This window comes from Pleuronectes platessa, chromosome 15 (genome assembly GCF_947347685.1).
Source record: "Pleuronectes platessa chromosome 15, fPlePla1.1, whole genome shotgun sequence".
In the NCBI taxonomy this organism is placed as follows: Eukaryota; Metazoa; Chordata; class Actinopteri; order Pleuronectiformes; family Pleuronectidae; genus Pleuronectes; species Pleuronectes platessa.
In genome coordinates this window covers 9944931-9960915 of record NC_070640.1, presented here as the reverse complement: position 1 = coordinate 9960915, position 15985 = coordinate 9944931, and the positions used below count along the sequence as shown (strand labels likewise).

At 41.5% G+C, this 15985-nt stretch overlaps 1 protein-coding gene and 1 long non-coding RNA gene across 8 annotated transcripts in view; one reads left to right on the top strand and one right to left on the bottom strand.

Moving 5' to 3' along the window:
* Positions 1–15985, top strand: part of rapgef6 (Rap guanine nucleotide exchange factor (GEF) 6) — a 129845-nt gene that overhangs the window by 38128 nt on the left and 75732 nt on the right. For 4 of the 7 annotated variants that reach the window (XM_053442013.1, XM_053442012.1, XM_053442014.1 and 1 more), the window contains 2 exons: positions 6469–6538; positions 14050–14193. In XM_053442013.1, coding sequence (XP_053297988.1) covers positions 6469–6538; positions 14050–14193 — 214 coding nt within the window. Of the gene's footprint in view, positions 1–6468; positions 6539–13187; positions 14194–15985 lie in introns of those variants that run through there. The other 3 variants (XM_053442011.1, XM_053442010.1, XM_053442009.1) reach the window with 1 other exon arrangement.
* On the bottom strand, positions 8502–9599 carry LOC128457359 (uncharacterized). The gene is made up of 2 exons (XR_008341921.1): positions 9374–9599; positions 8502–9221 (listed from the first exon to the last, which is right to left on the bottom strand). It is a non-coding gene; the product is annotated as an uncharacterized LOC128457359 (long non-coding RNA).

Here is a 15985-nt window from a genome sequence, read left to right as displayed (position 1 = left end):
GGACTCAACAATGGCTCTGGATATGAAGACGGCAGGTGAATGGGGTGGAGGAGTGTCGCAGGGAATAGCAGAAATGACGACTGACTGTAAGAGCGAGGCGAACAGATGACGTGATTGGGTCGTTATGGTGAAATCGAATTGGATTACTTAGAACGCCCGCACAGTCAGCTGATTGATAAAAGAAGGAACAGGCTGAAAGAGAATTGTGAATAGATGAGTCATAACGAGAGGCTTCCTGTCTCAACTTGTGCTGAGAAGCATGCAAACCAACAGCCGGGTTTTGAACTGACATTGTTATACGATGTTTTAGGGCATTACATCAATATTGTTTCATGTCTTGATCAATCCAATATTCTCGTGTCGGAACATTCATGGAGTGGAATATCAGAACTTAATGAACACCAGATCAATAGAGGATTTTCTGTATTTCTCCAGGATATAAGAGGTTTTTGTTTTTTGTTGTTCACTTAAAGTAAGACTTGTTTTATTTCATGCAGACATATAAACTAACTCCTGCCAGTCGAAGGCACACGAAGTTTCAACTACAACAGGGATATGTCCGGAACTCTACTTATATGCAGGGACTTTTTGTGCAGGAATAAATAAGCTTGTTGTATAAACTCTCTCTGCTCAAGCCATGATTTATGCTTAATGTGCACGTCAGCTTGTTTGTTTAATGAGATCCTGAAACTCTTAAACCCCCTTTTACTTTGCAGGACTGAAGGTTTAGCCATCGAGTGGTTTTAGAGGTTTGTCTTAGTTCCTCTGCGTGACACAGATTCTCACTACAACAGAAAGGTATCAGATCTCAGTTCAGTCGGGGCAACAGCATCCTTTGCTGTGTACAAGCTCATGCACTCGAACACAAAAACTCAATTGCTCACTTGGGGTTGACACAGGTTTGTTTATTCTTCTGCTTTTGTGGGAGTGCAGTAGATCTACAAGAAGAAGTGACAGGAAGGAGCAAACATCAGAAGCCACATTGAGGTGTATTAGAGTTTGTCCAACCTTTGTCTATAACAACAAACAGACACAGTACATCCAGTTTGCAATATAGAGTCTGCCCTCTCTAGCTCTGCTGCTCTATTATTATTAGAAAACTGTGATTCTTCTTCGGTTGTTCCACCAACCTACACACAAACCTGAGTGTGTATACCGAATATACAGGTCCCAACAGGGTCCCAACAGCTTGGTTTTATGCTGCACGTGCCTGTGATCAGGGAATTGCAGCACAAGTTGCACTGTCACTGTCACTATCTATGCAAGGACACTTACATCTATAATGCATTTCCTAGCCCCTTACCCTAACTTAACATCAATACTATAATGCAAGAAATCTCTGTGTGTATTTTTAGTTAGCTTCTCTTGGAATCCATTTAGCCGATCTACTTGAAAGTTGGTGAATATGTTGCTTGGGGCGCCAAAACATGCAGTGTCGAGTTGGTGCTGTTTGGACAATATTACTATATTTGGAATAAACAGACGTGCAGAACGACGCTCACTAGCAGTGGGGGCTGTGACTCATCATTTTAATTGACTTCAAGTGACATCATAACAAAGGTGCTCCCCCCCCCCCCCCGATTACCAATAAATAATACCTCAAATACCAATTAAAAAATTGGTAGTATTTCTTTGTTTTTGCACCGTGATTTGTGAATATAAAAAAAAAAACATTCCCGTGATCATCCAAAGTGTGGGAGAGACCTTCTAATGAGGTTCTCTGTATTCTCTGTTTAATTAAATGGCCACCTATGCTGACAAAAGCTATACTTAAAAAAATCCTCAACCAGCAATACTGCAAGCCAAGCTGATGCCAATTTCAAACAGGCATGCTTAGAACAGGGCCTGCACTTGTCTTGACTAAGTGCCTAACCTAAACCTAAACCCAATTCTAACCTGAACCCTCAAACAGCCTTTTTTAAGTTGTGAGGACTGGCTCCTAAAGTCTAACTCTCAAACTGGTCCTCACAAAGGTAGACGTAAACACACACACACGGACTCGTATACAAGCGGAGACAAGCTTGGCAGGCTTTGTGCTGCGCTGACAGGGACCATGCGTCTCGCCTCAGTGGAGTGTGGAGAGATCTGTCAGAGTCGGGCTGACCTCCAGGCTAAGGGCTCTGAGAGAACTCGAGAACTGGAGCCCAGCAGACTGAATTCCTCCCCGGAACCCCTTAAAAACCACGCCTGGTGTTGGTGCTCTGCTGGGAGCTGGAGTATAGATAGTATATACATTTTGTTCGATGTATTCAGTCTCTCGGGTTGGTTTTCTTGTCAAAGCTCATACTATTTGAAGATAATTGATAATTAGACCAATCAACCCCAACATAAAAAGAGGTAACGGGTCATTTCACAAATGACAAGACAATCAAATGTCACCCGAACCCTGTGGTGTAACAATGTGGTGTATTCTAACTATTGGACCTGCTGCTTGGGATCATGTGCTTGCTCGTGTCTTCCTCACTGAAGTGTCACTGACAGATGACGGTAAACCTCTTCGCAGCTCCAGGAATGTGTTTCTGCAGCTGACACTAGCCTCTGACCTCAATATAGGGAGGCAGGAATTTCCTAAGAGGTAGAGGGCAATAAAATATCCCACGATTAAAAAGCAATTACCTTGTATCAAAGGTATAATTATTCTGCTTAAACCCATTCACCTCATTTAAGGTACTTGAGGTTTGAGGGCTTTTTTTGCCTCTGTCAGCGCTATACAACGAAATAAGAAAAAATCAATTTATAAGGCTTAATATCTTTTATGGTCCCTGGATTCACCTAAACATAGCACTTTATGAAAAGGGGAAACCAATAATATGTTTTACATTTACTGAATAATTTATTTTACGTTAAAATACCTACTGTAATCCTCTGAGCTTTAACGCTGTTGCCAAGAAGCAGTAATGCTCTATCGACAAGGACGGGTGCTCTAAGGTGAACCTCTGCCCCCTCGTTAAGGAAGTCATGGCACGCAGATGCACAATGTGTCCGAGTTTGTGTGGCAGCACTCAATAGCCAATATTTGGGGGTTTGAGGTGTAGACAGCAGATATCCGGGCCCAAACTGCGTCTTACGTTTTCTGCACACTGATCAACGAGACTACACAAGTGTAACGTTTCTCTCACAAAACACTTACAGTGAAAGGTGACATTTTAGCTCAATATCTGTTAACATTTTGGATTGCCCTCCACACTTAACTGTGAGCAACCAAAACCTTCTCAAAGGTGATTGATTTAACTATAGTTGAAACACGAACCTTAAGGAATCCGGACCAAAAATCATCCCCCTTCTTTACAACAGAATCAGTGTGAGGCACCACACGATTTATTTCACAAGCTTTCTTCTGTCTGGAGAAAAACGGCTTATGTATGTTTTTGTAACACATTATGGAGACAGACTTCCATCCGAGCCCTCAAACAAGAAGTTGCCATTGTCAGAACAGTGTCTGCACTGGTGTGAATGTGTGATTAAGGATGTGATGAGATGAAAGGTTGCCACTGCTTCTTTATTTTGGCTCCGGGAGAGGAAAAGACATCAGTAAGACAAGAGAAAGAAAGTAAAGGATGAAATGGAATATGATATGAGGAGAGAGGGCAAGACAACAGAAAAGCTGGAAATAAAATAAAGCAGGCGAGCAAGTAGTTAATGAAAAACGCAAAATAGTGTAGGGCAAGCGACAACAAAAATAGATTCAATGGAATGATAGCAAGGATAAAGAAGCGAAGGGCAAAAAAAACGTATATCCCATATAGGGAAGGAGGCAACGTGTGAGAGAGTCATCGGAGATGAGATGTGAAAGTGAAAGTTTGCTCCCCCCCTCGCTCAGCACGCTTCCATAATTAAAACCAGCCGCTCCTCCAGTCCTTAAACAATGCTGAGTCGCCCCTTTTAGCAACGCCAAAGGGAGACGTGTCCACAGACCAGTGTGTTCTTGGGATAAACACACGCACACACCTCTTGCACGCACACACTGATAAAGTTGTTCACACGGGGTATCTCTCACACTCTGACACTTAGTTCATGGGAGACAGACATGTATATAATTACCATATGCATAAACACAGACACGCAGAGAGGTGTCTGGAAATTAAAAATACATTTAAAACACCATGTGTTTAAGGTGTTTTAAATGTATTGCAGATGTGCATTTAGTTATGGAGCTGTACTGTCTTGTGAGACCCTTAATGCATCACACTGACAATGATCAGTTACTTTCACGATAATCGATTAGATGTTCAAGTCTATTTTTAAACGAAAACTCTAATATGTCAGAATTGTCTGTTCTTACATTTGGTTAATTTCGCGTTTTTGAAAATTAAAGACATCACCTTGTGCCTCTTATAGTGGACATTTTTTACTTCATTAAGCAATAGATTAAAAGTAAGTGATCATAGTTGTGAGTAATTGTGAGTCGCAGCTCTATTTGGTAATCTTGATTTTACTTCTGTTGAGCATTTGTTTCGGTAAAAATAAGTTGTGCAGCAGCAGCAAGTACTTTGAGTTCTGAAGAGATCATTATGTGTAAAGATCAAATGCTTACCATTTAGGAGAGGAAATCACGACACATTTAAAGTAATCAACATTTGATCAATAATCTATTTAGAATTCAGCCAAATGGGTTTTCCTCTGTATGCTACATACTAGTGAGGCTGTATAGAGAAGATGGCTGATGCATATACAATCTCAGAGTGAACCAAGACGTCACGTAGAATCCCCATGTGACGAGAAAAGAGCAGGCTGAGCCGCGTGGTCTCACCACCGCATCAGCTGCTCTCCTCCTGCTCATCAGAGACGAACAACAGCCAGCAGACAGCAGCTGAACCTGTGAGGCCGGCAAACTAAAGCTGTTTTCAGACGTGAAGTCCAGAAAGAGTCTGGACATTTCCACATATGAAGAACGCAGCAGGAGAACGTGAATGTTTTCAGAACATTCAGAGGAGGGCTGACACCTGGGTAGAGGATGCAGAAGACAGGAGGTGTTGTATAGATTTCACTGCAGAAAGCAACTGGTTTTGGTCACAGCACGTTAACACTGACGTCAGCCTTTATCACCAAGAGCTCTCGAAAAGTTGACATCTTCGCCTCCTTCTCCTACGTGTATGACACCTCTTCTTCATCCTGAGATATTTGTATTCTTCGAGTTTTGCGTCCATCGTGTGTTAGAAACGCCTTCAACATGAACAGTTTGCTCCCTGTGAAATTTCCAGAAAATGAGCTTACTCTGACATAATCTTGACATTTTGCTTGAAGATGTCATGGTTGAATTGGTTTGAATTCTCAAAAACAGCCCTTCTCAAAAAATGCAGGATTCCGCAAGCAATGCTCTAAATATCTACAGTATATATCGCTTGCTAACCAACTAGCCTCAGCCTGGTCGGACCATCTTGTCGTTTTCAGGACACTGAAGCGTCTTGAAATAATATTCGAAGGACATATTGTAACCTCTTTTCTTATAAATTCAACAAAGACTGAAGAAAGACACCACGTTTGGCGGAAGAGATAACTTTCATTTAGTACCTTTTAACTTAAAGGAATTTCCATTAACTCATGGCCATCACAGTTGGTTGAGTAGTGATACTTGTTTCTGGCCTCTGTGGACTCTATAGAGTCATGTTGAGGTGTCAACCACAAAGCCTTATTGATCCACAGTCTTTCAGTGGTTAGACCTTCACCACAAACTACTGGACCAGCTGCTCTGCTCTAATACCTACAGAGGCTCTTCTATGCCGGAGCAAAGTCATCGGTTTCTGTTGCATACATCCTCTCTTCTCTTGCCAATAGACCCAATGTCTCTCACTCAGCCTCACAGGACTATACTATATACTAAGTATGATATATTGTATAATATGGTGCTAAACATTTAAACTCCTGCATGAAATATTGTAAGAATTACTTTTACAAAAGCGTCTCTTGAGGGCACTTTAAAAATGTGTTATCTGCAACGGCTATTAAAGCGATTGCCCCTTTAATTTGCGAGGATGTCAGTTTTAAAAGGCTATTTGCTCAATTTATTTTTATAGGGTTCACAACTGATAACAGACGCAGGTCTCGTGGTACCAACTAAGGTATTAATCTGAGAACGTTCTGGTCTGAAGGATCAAAGTTAAATGTACTCAAAATAAGAATTAACCATATATAACACAGGGTATTCGTCATCTGTTTGACCTCATATTCATTCTCAGTAATTGTTTTTGTCATGTGTGCGGAGAAAAATTGGACTCAAGAACTCAGATCCCTATTTTGTTATTTCATATTTAACACTTACACTCAACACTTGTTATTTGGATGTATGTAGTGGATTTAACTCAATAGCGTGTTTATGCTGGTGTTCATCTGTGGGGGCGTGCGAGTGTGATTGACTGCGTCCGTCTCTGCTGTCGGTGTGTGATAATTCTCTCATTTCTTAACGTACAGGGCTTGTTGTGTCTGATTTAGCACTTATTCTCTGTGTGTTTTTGTGTGCGTTCTCTACAGTTTCGGCAAGCAGCTGGGCGGCAGACGAGGCTGTGAATGCATCACTTTGGAGCCTTCAGAAATGATTGTGGTGAGTAGAAACACTCTCTCTTTGTCTCCTTCCCAATCACCTCCCTTTTAATCCTCCCACCTCTTCTACCTCTCCCTTTTGATTTTATTCATTTTATCCATCTTCATTTGATGTCTGTGCTAGATTTTTTTCTCCCCTCTGCTCTGCTCATCCCTTATCTCCTCTTTCTTTCATCTCTCTTCTTCTCTGTCTCCCTCATCTCTGGCCTTTCATTCTGTGCCCCCCTCTTCACTCCATATGCTTCGCATCTCTGTCCTCAAATTCATATTTAAATTAACGTCATTGGCAGCCTGGGAATTTGTAGCAAAATATTTTTAGTTATAGTGGCAATATTCTAGCTAGGGGGATTTAGAAAATAAAATACTGTAAAGGTTAATATACTTTTTATTTATATAGCATTTTAACCAGAGTATAAATCAGCCAGGATATAGTTGACTGTTTTCAGATACTGAGCTGTGCTTGGAGCGAATCAACACTGTAATAAATAATTCTGTGACAAGGTGACATCAGCTTGTTGCTCAAGAAGAAACATACACAACACAGTAATAGCGCCACCTACTGTGTCATGTCACATCCATCATTCTATGTACATGAAATTTCCATGCTCTGTTTTTTTACTGCAACAAAATGCATGTTTGGTGCATACTCTGGAGCTCCATATAGTGGAAACAGGAATTGATACGCAATAAGCATCAGGTATACTGTCACCACCACAAGCAGTTAATGATATCTTATTGGTTGGCACATTGCTGTCACCACGACCCCACATCCTGCCCCTACCCTAGACACTACACGGTGGTGCAGGGACCTTTTCAAAACTGCTTGCAGCTTTAATTCACATTGATGTTCTCCTTAGAGAGTGGCTTAGACCGCAATGTTCTGTCCAAACCCGACAGAGCCCGAGAGAAAATGACCTATTAAAAATAGTGTCAGGGGCTGATTGGTTCAGGTCAGTTTTCCACAATCTAGTTATCATGTAACTGTCATGTGCAGAATGATTGAAAAAAAGGACAGACAATTAAGCAATTAAATAATGTGGAACTAGTAGCCTAAAGATTAAAAGCAGAAAGGTCTTGAACAGAACTTTTGAACAGTAAATGAGTGTCACTTTCCCCTCATCAACCAATGACACCCTTGGATCAAAGAGTCCCAGGAAACCCAAATCTGCTTCATTAGAACTCAGGAACCAACAGTCTTCTGTGCTCATTGCATGACCATCACGTCTAAAGGACTGTGACTGTGAAACAGAATGAATGTCACTGTAATGACTCGATGAAATTCTTTGGCTTAAATATCAATGCTGAACTTCCAGTAATGTTAAGCGTGTGTACTCACATTGTCTCAGCCGTGAGGTTTGTGTTTGACCAGTCAACAGCAGTGGAGGCTGAAAACCCCACCCCAACAGTTTCAGGGACATTACAACATAATTTCCCCCATAATGAATAAAGGTTATAATAGTGAGGCAACCTTTCAACAACACACTCATTCCTAAAACTGCCTCTGTGGGTCCTTTCTGTGAAACAGGCAAAGAGAGTGGTGCTAGTGATGATCTTCCAGGTATGATTGTGTAAATGTGACGCTGGTCATTCTAGGAAAACCAGCCCAGTTGACGCAGTTGCCTCAGGAAACATGTTTGTGGCTGAGAGAATTAAATCATTGTGATCAAACATATCAGTATCCATAGTAAACCATTTTCTGTGTTTGTCCTCCTTGAGGAGTAGAAATAGATGTTGGTGGTGACGGAGGAACTGGTCAAATACATCAGCTGATCGGAGCCTTAAGCTGGAGATGTACTTGCTGTTTAAACAAGCGTAGACAACCAGCTGTGTCATGAATGTAGTTTTTCACATACTTGCCTAATTGACTTGATTAGTATCTCCGTATTTGTAATTACTTGGTACACATTGGATCCAGGATCTTTTCTGGACACTTTGGTTAAAAAGAAAAAAGCCTGATGCTCCAATACATCTCTTACATTTTTATTTGAGTTACTGTAAACATTACAGGTACAGTACAGCTCAATAAACATTCAGTACATCACCCGAGAACAAAAAAGTGCTTGACTTTATACTTTAGACCTGAAATGAGCACCTTTACGAATAATAAACACACATTAAATAAACATTAAGTAGGTCACCTGGGAGAATGCAAATACATGTGCATTGTTAACAGTATGATTGGCCAACAACGTAAACAATAACAACAATAGTGTCTGACTTTTGGACTCAAAAGAAAGCAACAATCTAAGGAACACTGTCAGTATGCAACTGCTGAAATACTGCATGTGCTGAATGTGACTTCGACAGTCAAGGAAGCTTCTGGAAAATGGACAGGCAGAACAAACGGAGTGCAATAATAGTTAACTGCAGAAACACAAACATTATATTATTCTTATTAGTAGTATAGTGCCTGTGTGTCTATTCATAACATTGTATACGCTGCTTCATTCCCTTCATCAGCCTCTGTGAATCAGGTGGAGGCAGCCACCTGAAGGAACACGGCGATGTCATTTCCAAAGCTGCTGTATGTAATCTGCCCTAAACGCGTCTCTTCTATGAAGTCTCCTAACCGCTGGAGGGGGGCAGTGTCAACGGCAGCCATCTTCTGGGCTCGCTGCGTCTTTATTTGGACCGGAGGTTTTCTGGCTCTGTGATGTCCTGCCGATGTCCTCTTAATTTACCATCTAGAACCACAGTTTCAAGTTTACACCTGGCACACACGTGCAACATTTGTAGCATTTTAGCTCCTAAACTTCTCCTAAAAGTTGTTGCTGGCGGTAACATATTAAACATTGTGATTAAAGCTTTGCTACGTTATTGATAGGGAGACACATACCGTATTGTTTTGTGAAGGATTGGTCTCCGCTGAGGCGTCTGGTGATCGGTGGACAAAACACGCCGTCGCACCGTCCCCGCTCCGTTTTTCAAACATTCTTCGCGGTGCACAGTCGTAACGCTCCCGGACTTGTTTCCATTTACTAATCTGTATATGTGTTAGCGGGTAATCGCGGACTTGGCCATTAAGCCTGTCTTCACAAACTTTCCGCGGTTGTTGTCGCTGCTTTTTTCGCCCTTTGACCGGTGACCCGGTCACTTTCGCTAACTTCCGCTACACTGCCCCTTCCGGTCAAGTGCATATGGCATTTGGCGTCTGCGTAGCTTTAATTTCCGAGGACGTGCTAAAGCGACGTTCCAAATGGAGGTAGGATACGTGACGCAGCCATCATGTGCACATGTGTGCGTAGTTAACAGCAAGTATATCTCCAGCTTATCGGGGAACATGCGGTTTCTTCACAATTGAATGTTTCTCAAAAGGGGCTACTTAACATTGGCTAAGTTAGCAAGATTAGCTTTAGTGCAGGTTTTATACTGGTGGACAGACAGAACACACAATATGTAATTCTGGGCCGAATGTAGCTTGTTTTGCACTGAAATCCATAATGAAAACTATTATTGCAATTATTTTCACCCCTTCCAAATAAGGTTTATTTCTCTTGATTGATTGTTTTATTAAATAACATCAGTATGTATGCAAGGTGATTTGAACTTAAATGTGAAGGCATGCCAGTTTAAAATAATGGGATTCAGATGCTCATAATTACAGCTGAGGAGTGATTACATAATATTAATCTGATAAGATGCTGCTCGCTGGTGGAAGCATGTGATCTTCAGGTATCACTCAGAAAAACTCTCCTCGGAGTAAACAGAAAAACAAACTGTCAACTTGGATGGATATAAGCTAGAAAAAAAACAAACAAAACAGAGGCATGTTTTTCCCAAATGGCTAAAAACACACAAAAGACTAGAATTTCACGTCTGCACATACACACTCTGAGGTGAAAGCATGGACACACAAGAGCAGAGGCACTGCGGTCGAGCTGCTCTGCATTGCAGCCAATCAGCTAATCAGGGCCATGGGAATAGTGGAGGGAGTGTGATCCGTGGCTGTCGTCATGACTCTGGTCACAGGATGGACAGGATTGACATTCATAGACGAACAGGGCGGGGCTGTGTGCGGTGGGAATGGAGGGGAGTGTAGGGATAGTGGGAAAAGGGGAGTGAGAAATTAATGAATAGAGGAAAAAAAATAAAGTCAGCAGACTGGGCTGATGCAGGCCTGCAGACAAACCATCAGATATACAAAGAGGAATGTAAACTGACCGATAAATAGATGAGGAGTAAGTCACACAAGCACATTTAGATGGACTAAGGAAACTTTTTCTTATTGGGCCGATCCTTTAACAATTCCACGATTCCTTATTAATCGAGTGTGCGCATTGAAACAAAAACCCTACAAAGTAGTTATCATTGTTTTAGTAACAGAAACAAATATGTAAAGCCTTTCTGTGTGTTACTAATGCTATTTACTACATCAAGAAGGTTTGGTTTTCATTGGTGTTTGTCTTTGGACAACAGGATCTAGTGAATTTAAATATGGCTTTATAAAGGTGACTGTTGGGCCTCGGTTGAGGTATGTGCTCTACTGGGTGACATTGTGATCACAGAATATACCAGTCACCTTGCTACTATACTGGCCGCGTTGCAAGGGTTTTCCTTTCACATGCCAGTACAGTCTTGACCATCCACCATTCCTGTTCAATTATTCTTCTCGTATCATTTTTTAATTAATTGGTTCAGTTATTGTTTTTCCAAACTGGTATTTCTATATGCTCAAGTAGAAGCATATATTTGTATACACACTGGGATTTTGAGTCCAGTTTAACATTACTCCCAATGTTAAACTGGACTCAAAATCCCTGTATGTATACAAACACTAAATAAGCCCATTCGAATATTTACCCTAAGTAAAGCACATGGTGCTTGGTTGGGAAAAATACCTAACATTCCGAGAATTTAAGATGTTTCAGCACATTGCTCGGATCTCGTTTCTGCCTATCCTTACATCAGCCTAACATAAAATTACCATTTTACTGACATAACAACTGGCCCTATTGTCCTTTCAATTTGTGAAATTAAGCCACGCTTTGGACAATTTGACCCCCCCCCCTCCATGACTCCTTTGTGTTACAAGTTTGACGAAATTCTTTGGCAATTTGCAACTGTCGGAAAAATCTTAACTCCGCCCTGGGGCGATCAGGCCGAGAGGTTCAGAACATTCGGTGTTCGTTCCCAACCGGAACTTGATTTCCATCCATACAATCAGTTAATTACATAAATGCAAGAGGACAAGAGAACTTGTGGTCCCGGGTTGAGAGGGGGTTATATCCAGTCAGGCTCCCAGAGAGACACATAGGCAGTTACATGGTCACAGGATAGACATGAAGGTCTGATACATTTCCAACCTTTCCCCCACTAGAACTTCCTGTGTGTTACCTTCAGGCTGTCGGCCTCATGAGGCTCATTAAAAGGAAGCAAGATGACACTTTTTCCAGCAAGGACGGACACATCGATTCCAATACTGGCCCCTTTTAAAACAGTTATTTGGTGTTTTATAGCTGCACTGTCCCTCATGCAGTTGTTTCAGAGTCCATTGCAGCGAGACTACCCACAATGTAGTAATTGTTGTGTTCAGTATATTACAGCAGAACTCCCTCACACAAGGTCGTTTCTCTGTACGGAGTCTATCAACCCATTGCGGCTGATGAGTGGCAACTTAGACAGTTTGTTGTCTTTGTTAGTTTCAGGCTCTTGAGTACACCACTAAAAAATAACTACTGTATATCACTCTTTAATAGATAGATAGAGATAGATAGATTGATAAACCGCAGAAGCAGAGAGAAATAAACATGTTTTAGCTCTTGGCCTTCAGGGTGTTGATGGAATCTCATGCTTTCTTACAATCTTTATTCATCTTTACTGTCTACTTTGTCTTTGGCTTCAAAGCACGACACATGGTGTAATAAGATGAGTTATAAAGAAAAAAAGCACATGAAAAAGACAGTTCATATATAAATAAATACGTAACAAATCCCTCTGTAGGATGACAGAAGATGGGGATGATGAGCTACTTCAAATGGTTTTCTTTGCTTTGGGCTTTAAAGGGAAGTTATTCAAATTCATTAAGCAGAGGTTGTGAAGGGTCTGTCGCGATGCACATTATCACATTGTTGGTTCAAAGGGGGGGAAGCTGAAAGACTGAAATGTTTAAGGATTTCACACCAAAATCCTGCCTATCCATTTGAGTTAACTGTAAACAAAAGTTATTTATGTCAGTGGTCCTGTGGTGATAACTGACTAACTTTCCTATGGCTCTTATCTTCTGATACATGCTTGCAAAAAAGCTAAAAAAAAGTCAGTCGATTCAAGAATTGCAACCTTTATATATCGTCTATAAAAAATATTATTGATGCAACATTCCTCAGAATTAAAATACTATACATAAGAGAATAAAAAACAGTTTAAAGCAGAATAAAACATATTTATATCTTAGTAAAACCAATAAAACACTTTTAATAACAAAGAATAGTTGTATAACATGTTTACATTTTTGAAGGTATCGTCATTATCTTCACAATAAAACCATTGACTCTCTTAACATTATGCAATGAGGAAAGAAAACAAATTCCTCCTTCAACAACAGAGCGTAACAAAACAAAATAACTACGGGGAATGAATTGTATGGCTGGAATCTGTCTGCTGTGCTTTTTTTTTCTTTCTCTGCCTTGTGAGGATATTTGTGTATTTACGATTTCCTCCAGGAAACTGTGGCCTCAGTGTATGCTCTGTGCGCGTGTCAGACAGCGAGAGAGACAGAGCGGGCAATCATGTGAGTAACTCTGCGAGTATGCAACGTGTTGTGCAGCTGAACTCCGTCTTGAACTGTCCAGTCCTCAGAGGGAGACAACTATTGTCAAATCAGAGACAAAGACGGAGAAGAAACCATCGTTTTTCTGTCTCATTGTTGGACCCCGTTTGTTTTCTTGATTAATTCAGTTCTTTTCTTAGTTTTTCTGGATTCTTGCCCCACGGGATGTAATTGTTTCGGCATCCCTCAGGATTTTTGACCTTTTTTTCAACATTTGGACCAAGCACTTGTTTTCAGCGCGTTTCCTCTCAGTTTTTTTCCTCCAGCCTTGTGGTATTTCCTGCTTTTATGTGTTGCTCTAGTGCCGTCTGTGCCTCAGGATGAATGTTCTCCGCTGGCACCGGCTCTCTGTGTTATGGAAGAATTGGATGTTCAACCAGGAGCCTGTGGAAGAGCCGGGCCAGTTATCAGAAGGTCCAGAGCATGAAGCCGAAACTCAGAAAAAGGAAGGGAACGCTTTTAAGGATCCCAGCTTAGACTTAAAGAGCTTGGAAGCGAAGACACAGAATTTGGATTATAAGAGACAGAAATCAGAAACTGAGACCCAGAACTTGGAATGTACAAATCTAAACTTGGTTCCTAATACCCAAAAGTCTGAATTAGTCAAACGCAGCAACTCCAAGCCCTGCTCTGAGGTGTCAAACTGTGAGGGTTGGTCCTCCAGCTGTCCACACACACCCGGCGCTTGTGGTTGCGAATCCCTCAGAAGCTGCAGTTCTGAGGAAGCTGTCGACTCTGTATTGCAGGTGGATAACGGCAGTGAGGGGGACGACAGTTTGCTGCAGAGAGAGGGGTCCCAGCGGAGGTCCAGACGCCGCTTCAGGAGGGTCAACCCACGGGGAGAGAGGGAACTCATCACTGACGGCCAAGAGCCCGCCAGCTACAACACGGTAAGAGTATAAGACCAGCACGAACAGCAGAGGCTAAAGCTAACCCTTTGTAGTATGAACATATTGAAAGCAGTTGTTCAGGGAAATTGGCGCTTCAACATGAATTGATTATTGTAGAACAAGGCTTCCATAGTTTGAGCTTCCCCCTGAACATGTGATTTATTTTACTGAACATGCATGGTCTTCTTCTGACTATTGAATGCTTTAAGTCTTAACAGTGGCTGATGACATTAGTTGGAAAGTGTCCTAAACTTCTTTTTGTCAAATCCTCCTACTTTCTATGATATTTAGTGCAACATCTATTTAAGGTGTTTTTTTTCTGTTTAATTAAATATATGAGGAAAAGGTTGAAAAAGCACTGCTGCCTTTTTCATAGAGCGTTTCAATGCAGAAAATATTACAATGTCCCTTACATTTTTTAAAAACAATATGAAGGTAATATTGTAGGGAGACTCAATCTCTGTCTCTCGTGAGACAACTTGATTCTGTGGGATTTCTCAAAAGAAAGTCTGAGTGAGGAAAGTATCCAAACTGAGTTTGTGTGTGTGTGTGTGTGTGTGTCGTTTTGTGTGAGGTCGAGTTTCCACTCCCTCTGATAGGATCACTGGTTCAGCCGTGTGTCAGTTACAGTTACTAATCACCATGAGCCACGCTTTGGTTCTAGCGCGCGCACACGCGTACACACACACACACACACACACACACACACACACACACACACACACACACACACACACACACACACACACATAAACTTCAGCTCACACAGACACTTTCCCCAGCTCATGCTATGCTCCCTTCGGCGTTGCAAAGGGGCTTAGTGGGGGGGTTTAAAGTGTCCTCTGCCACCCCTACCTGACTCTGGAGTCTCCTGGTGATTGTTCCACTTTTTTAAATTACATTTCTAGCCCTCAGCGTTGCCGAATCCCACCACATTATTTTCGACGACTGCATTTATTATGAAAAGGCCAACCACTCCGATGTGCTAGCGCAGCAGTGCTCCGTAAACGTAGGCAGAAAAACAAGTGGAGCAGAGCAAATGCCATGGGAATGCAGAGAATTAATACAGTCCTGCGTTAAAATGTAGCAAGAAGGGACAGCAGGACAAATTAAAAAAAACTTTGCTCTAGTCATTGTTAAGTGACTGAATGGAGCCCTCGACAGTCTCACTTTCACTTTAATAAATGAGAGAATAATAAATAAATAAATATTAGAAGTCTATGCTGTCATTTTACAAAATCACTCTACACCTACACACAAAGTTTTCAGCGTACAATTATGACTGTGTCTCTCGGTCTTTCTTTCCATTTCATGTTTCTGCCTGCGTCTCGTCCTCAGGATTATGTCAACGATCAGATAGGAGGAAGCACAAAATCAAACTTTCATCACAAGATTGTATATCTCTGCTGTGCCCCCAGTTGTCTTACTGGATTTTTCCACATCTATCAGGCTTTTGTCCGGCCGATTTTTGTATGATTGTGTGTATATGAGTCACTGCTGGTTCAGGCACCTGTTGTTTAGAAACAGGCAGTGTGGGGAAAAGCGGGTCATTTTGAGGCTGCCACACACAGACACACATACAAACACACACTGCTGACTCTGTGGGTGGCAGACAGGAAGGGGGTAAACTGGAAATAACGGATGCATGCTGAGAGCAACAACTGACTGGTTAACAAATGGAGGACAAATCACTAAGTTTTGAATTCTAACCTGGAGACGGGTATTAGACGTCCTTGAGGGCTTTATTTTTCAGGTTGTCCCTCTATTTTGGATGGGACTGTCTATGCCACTT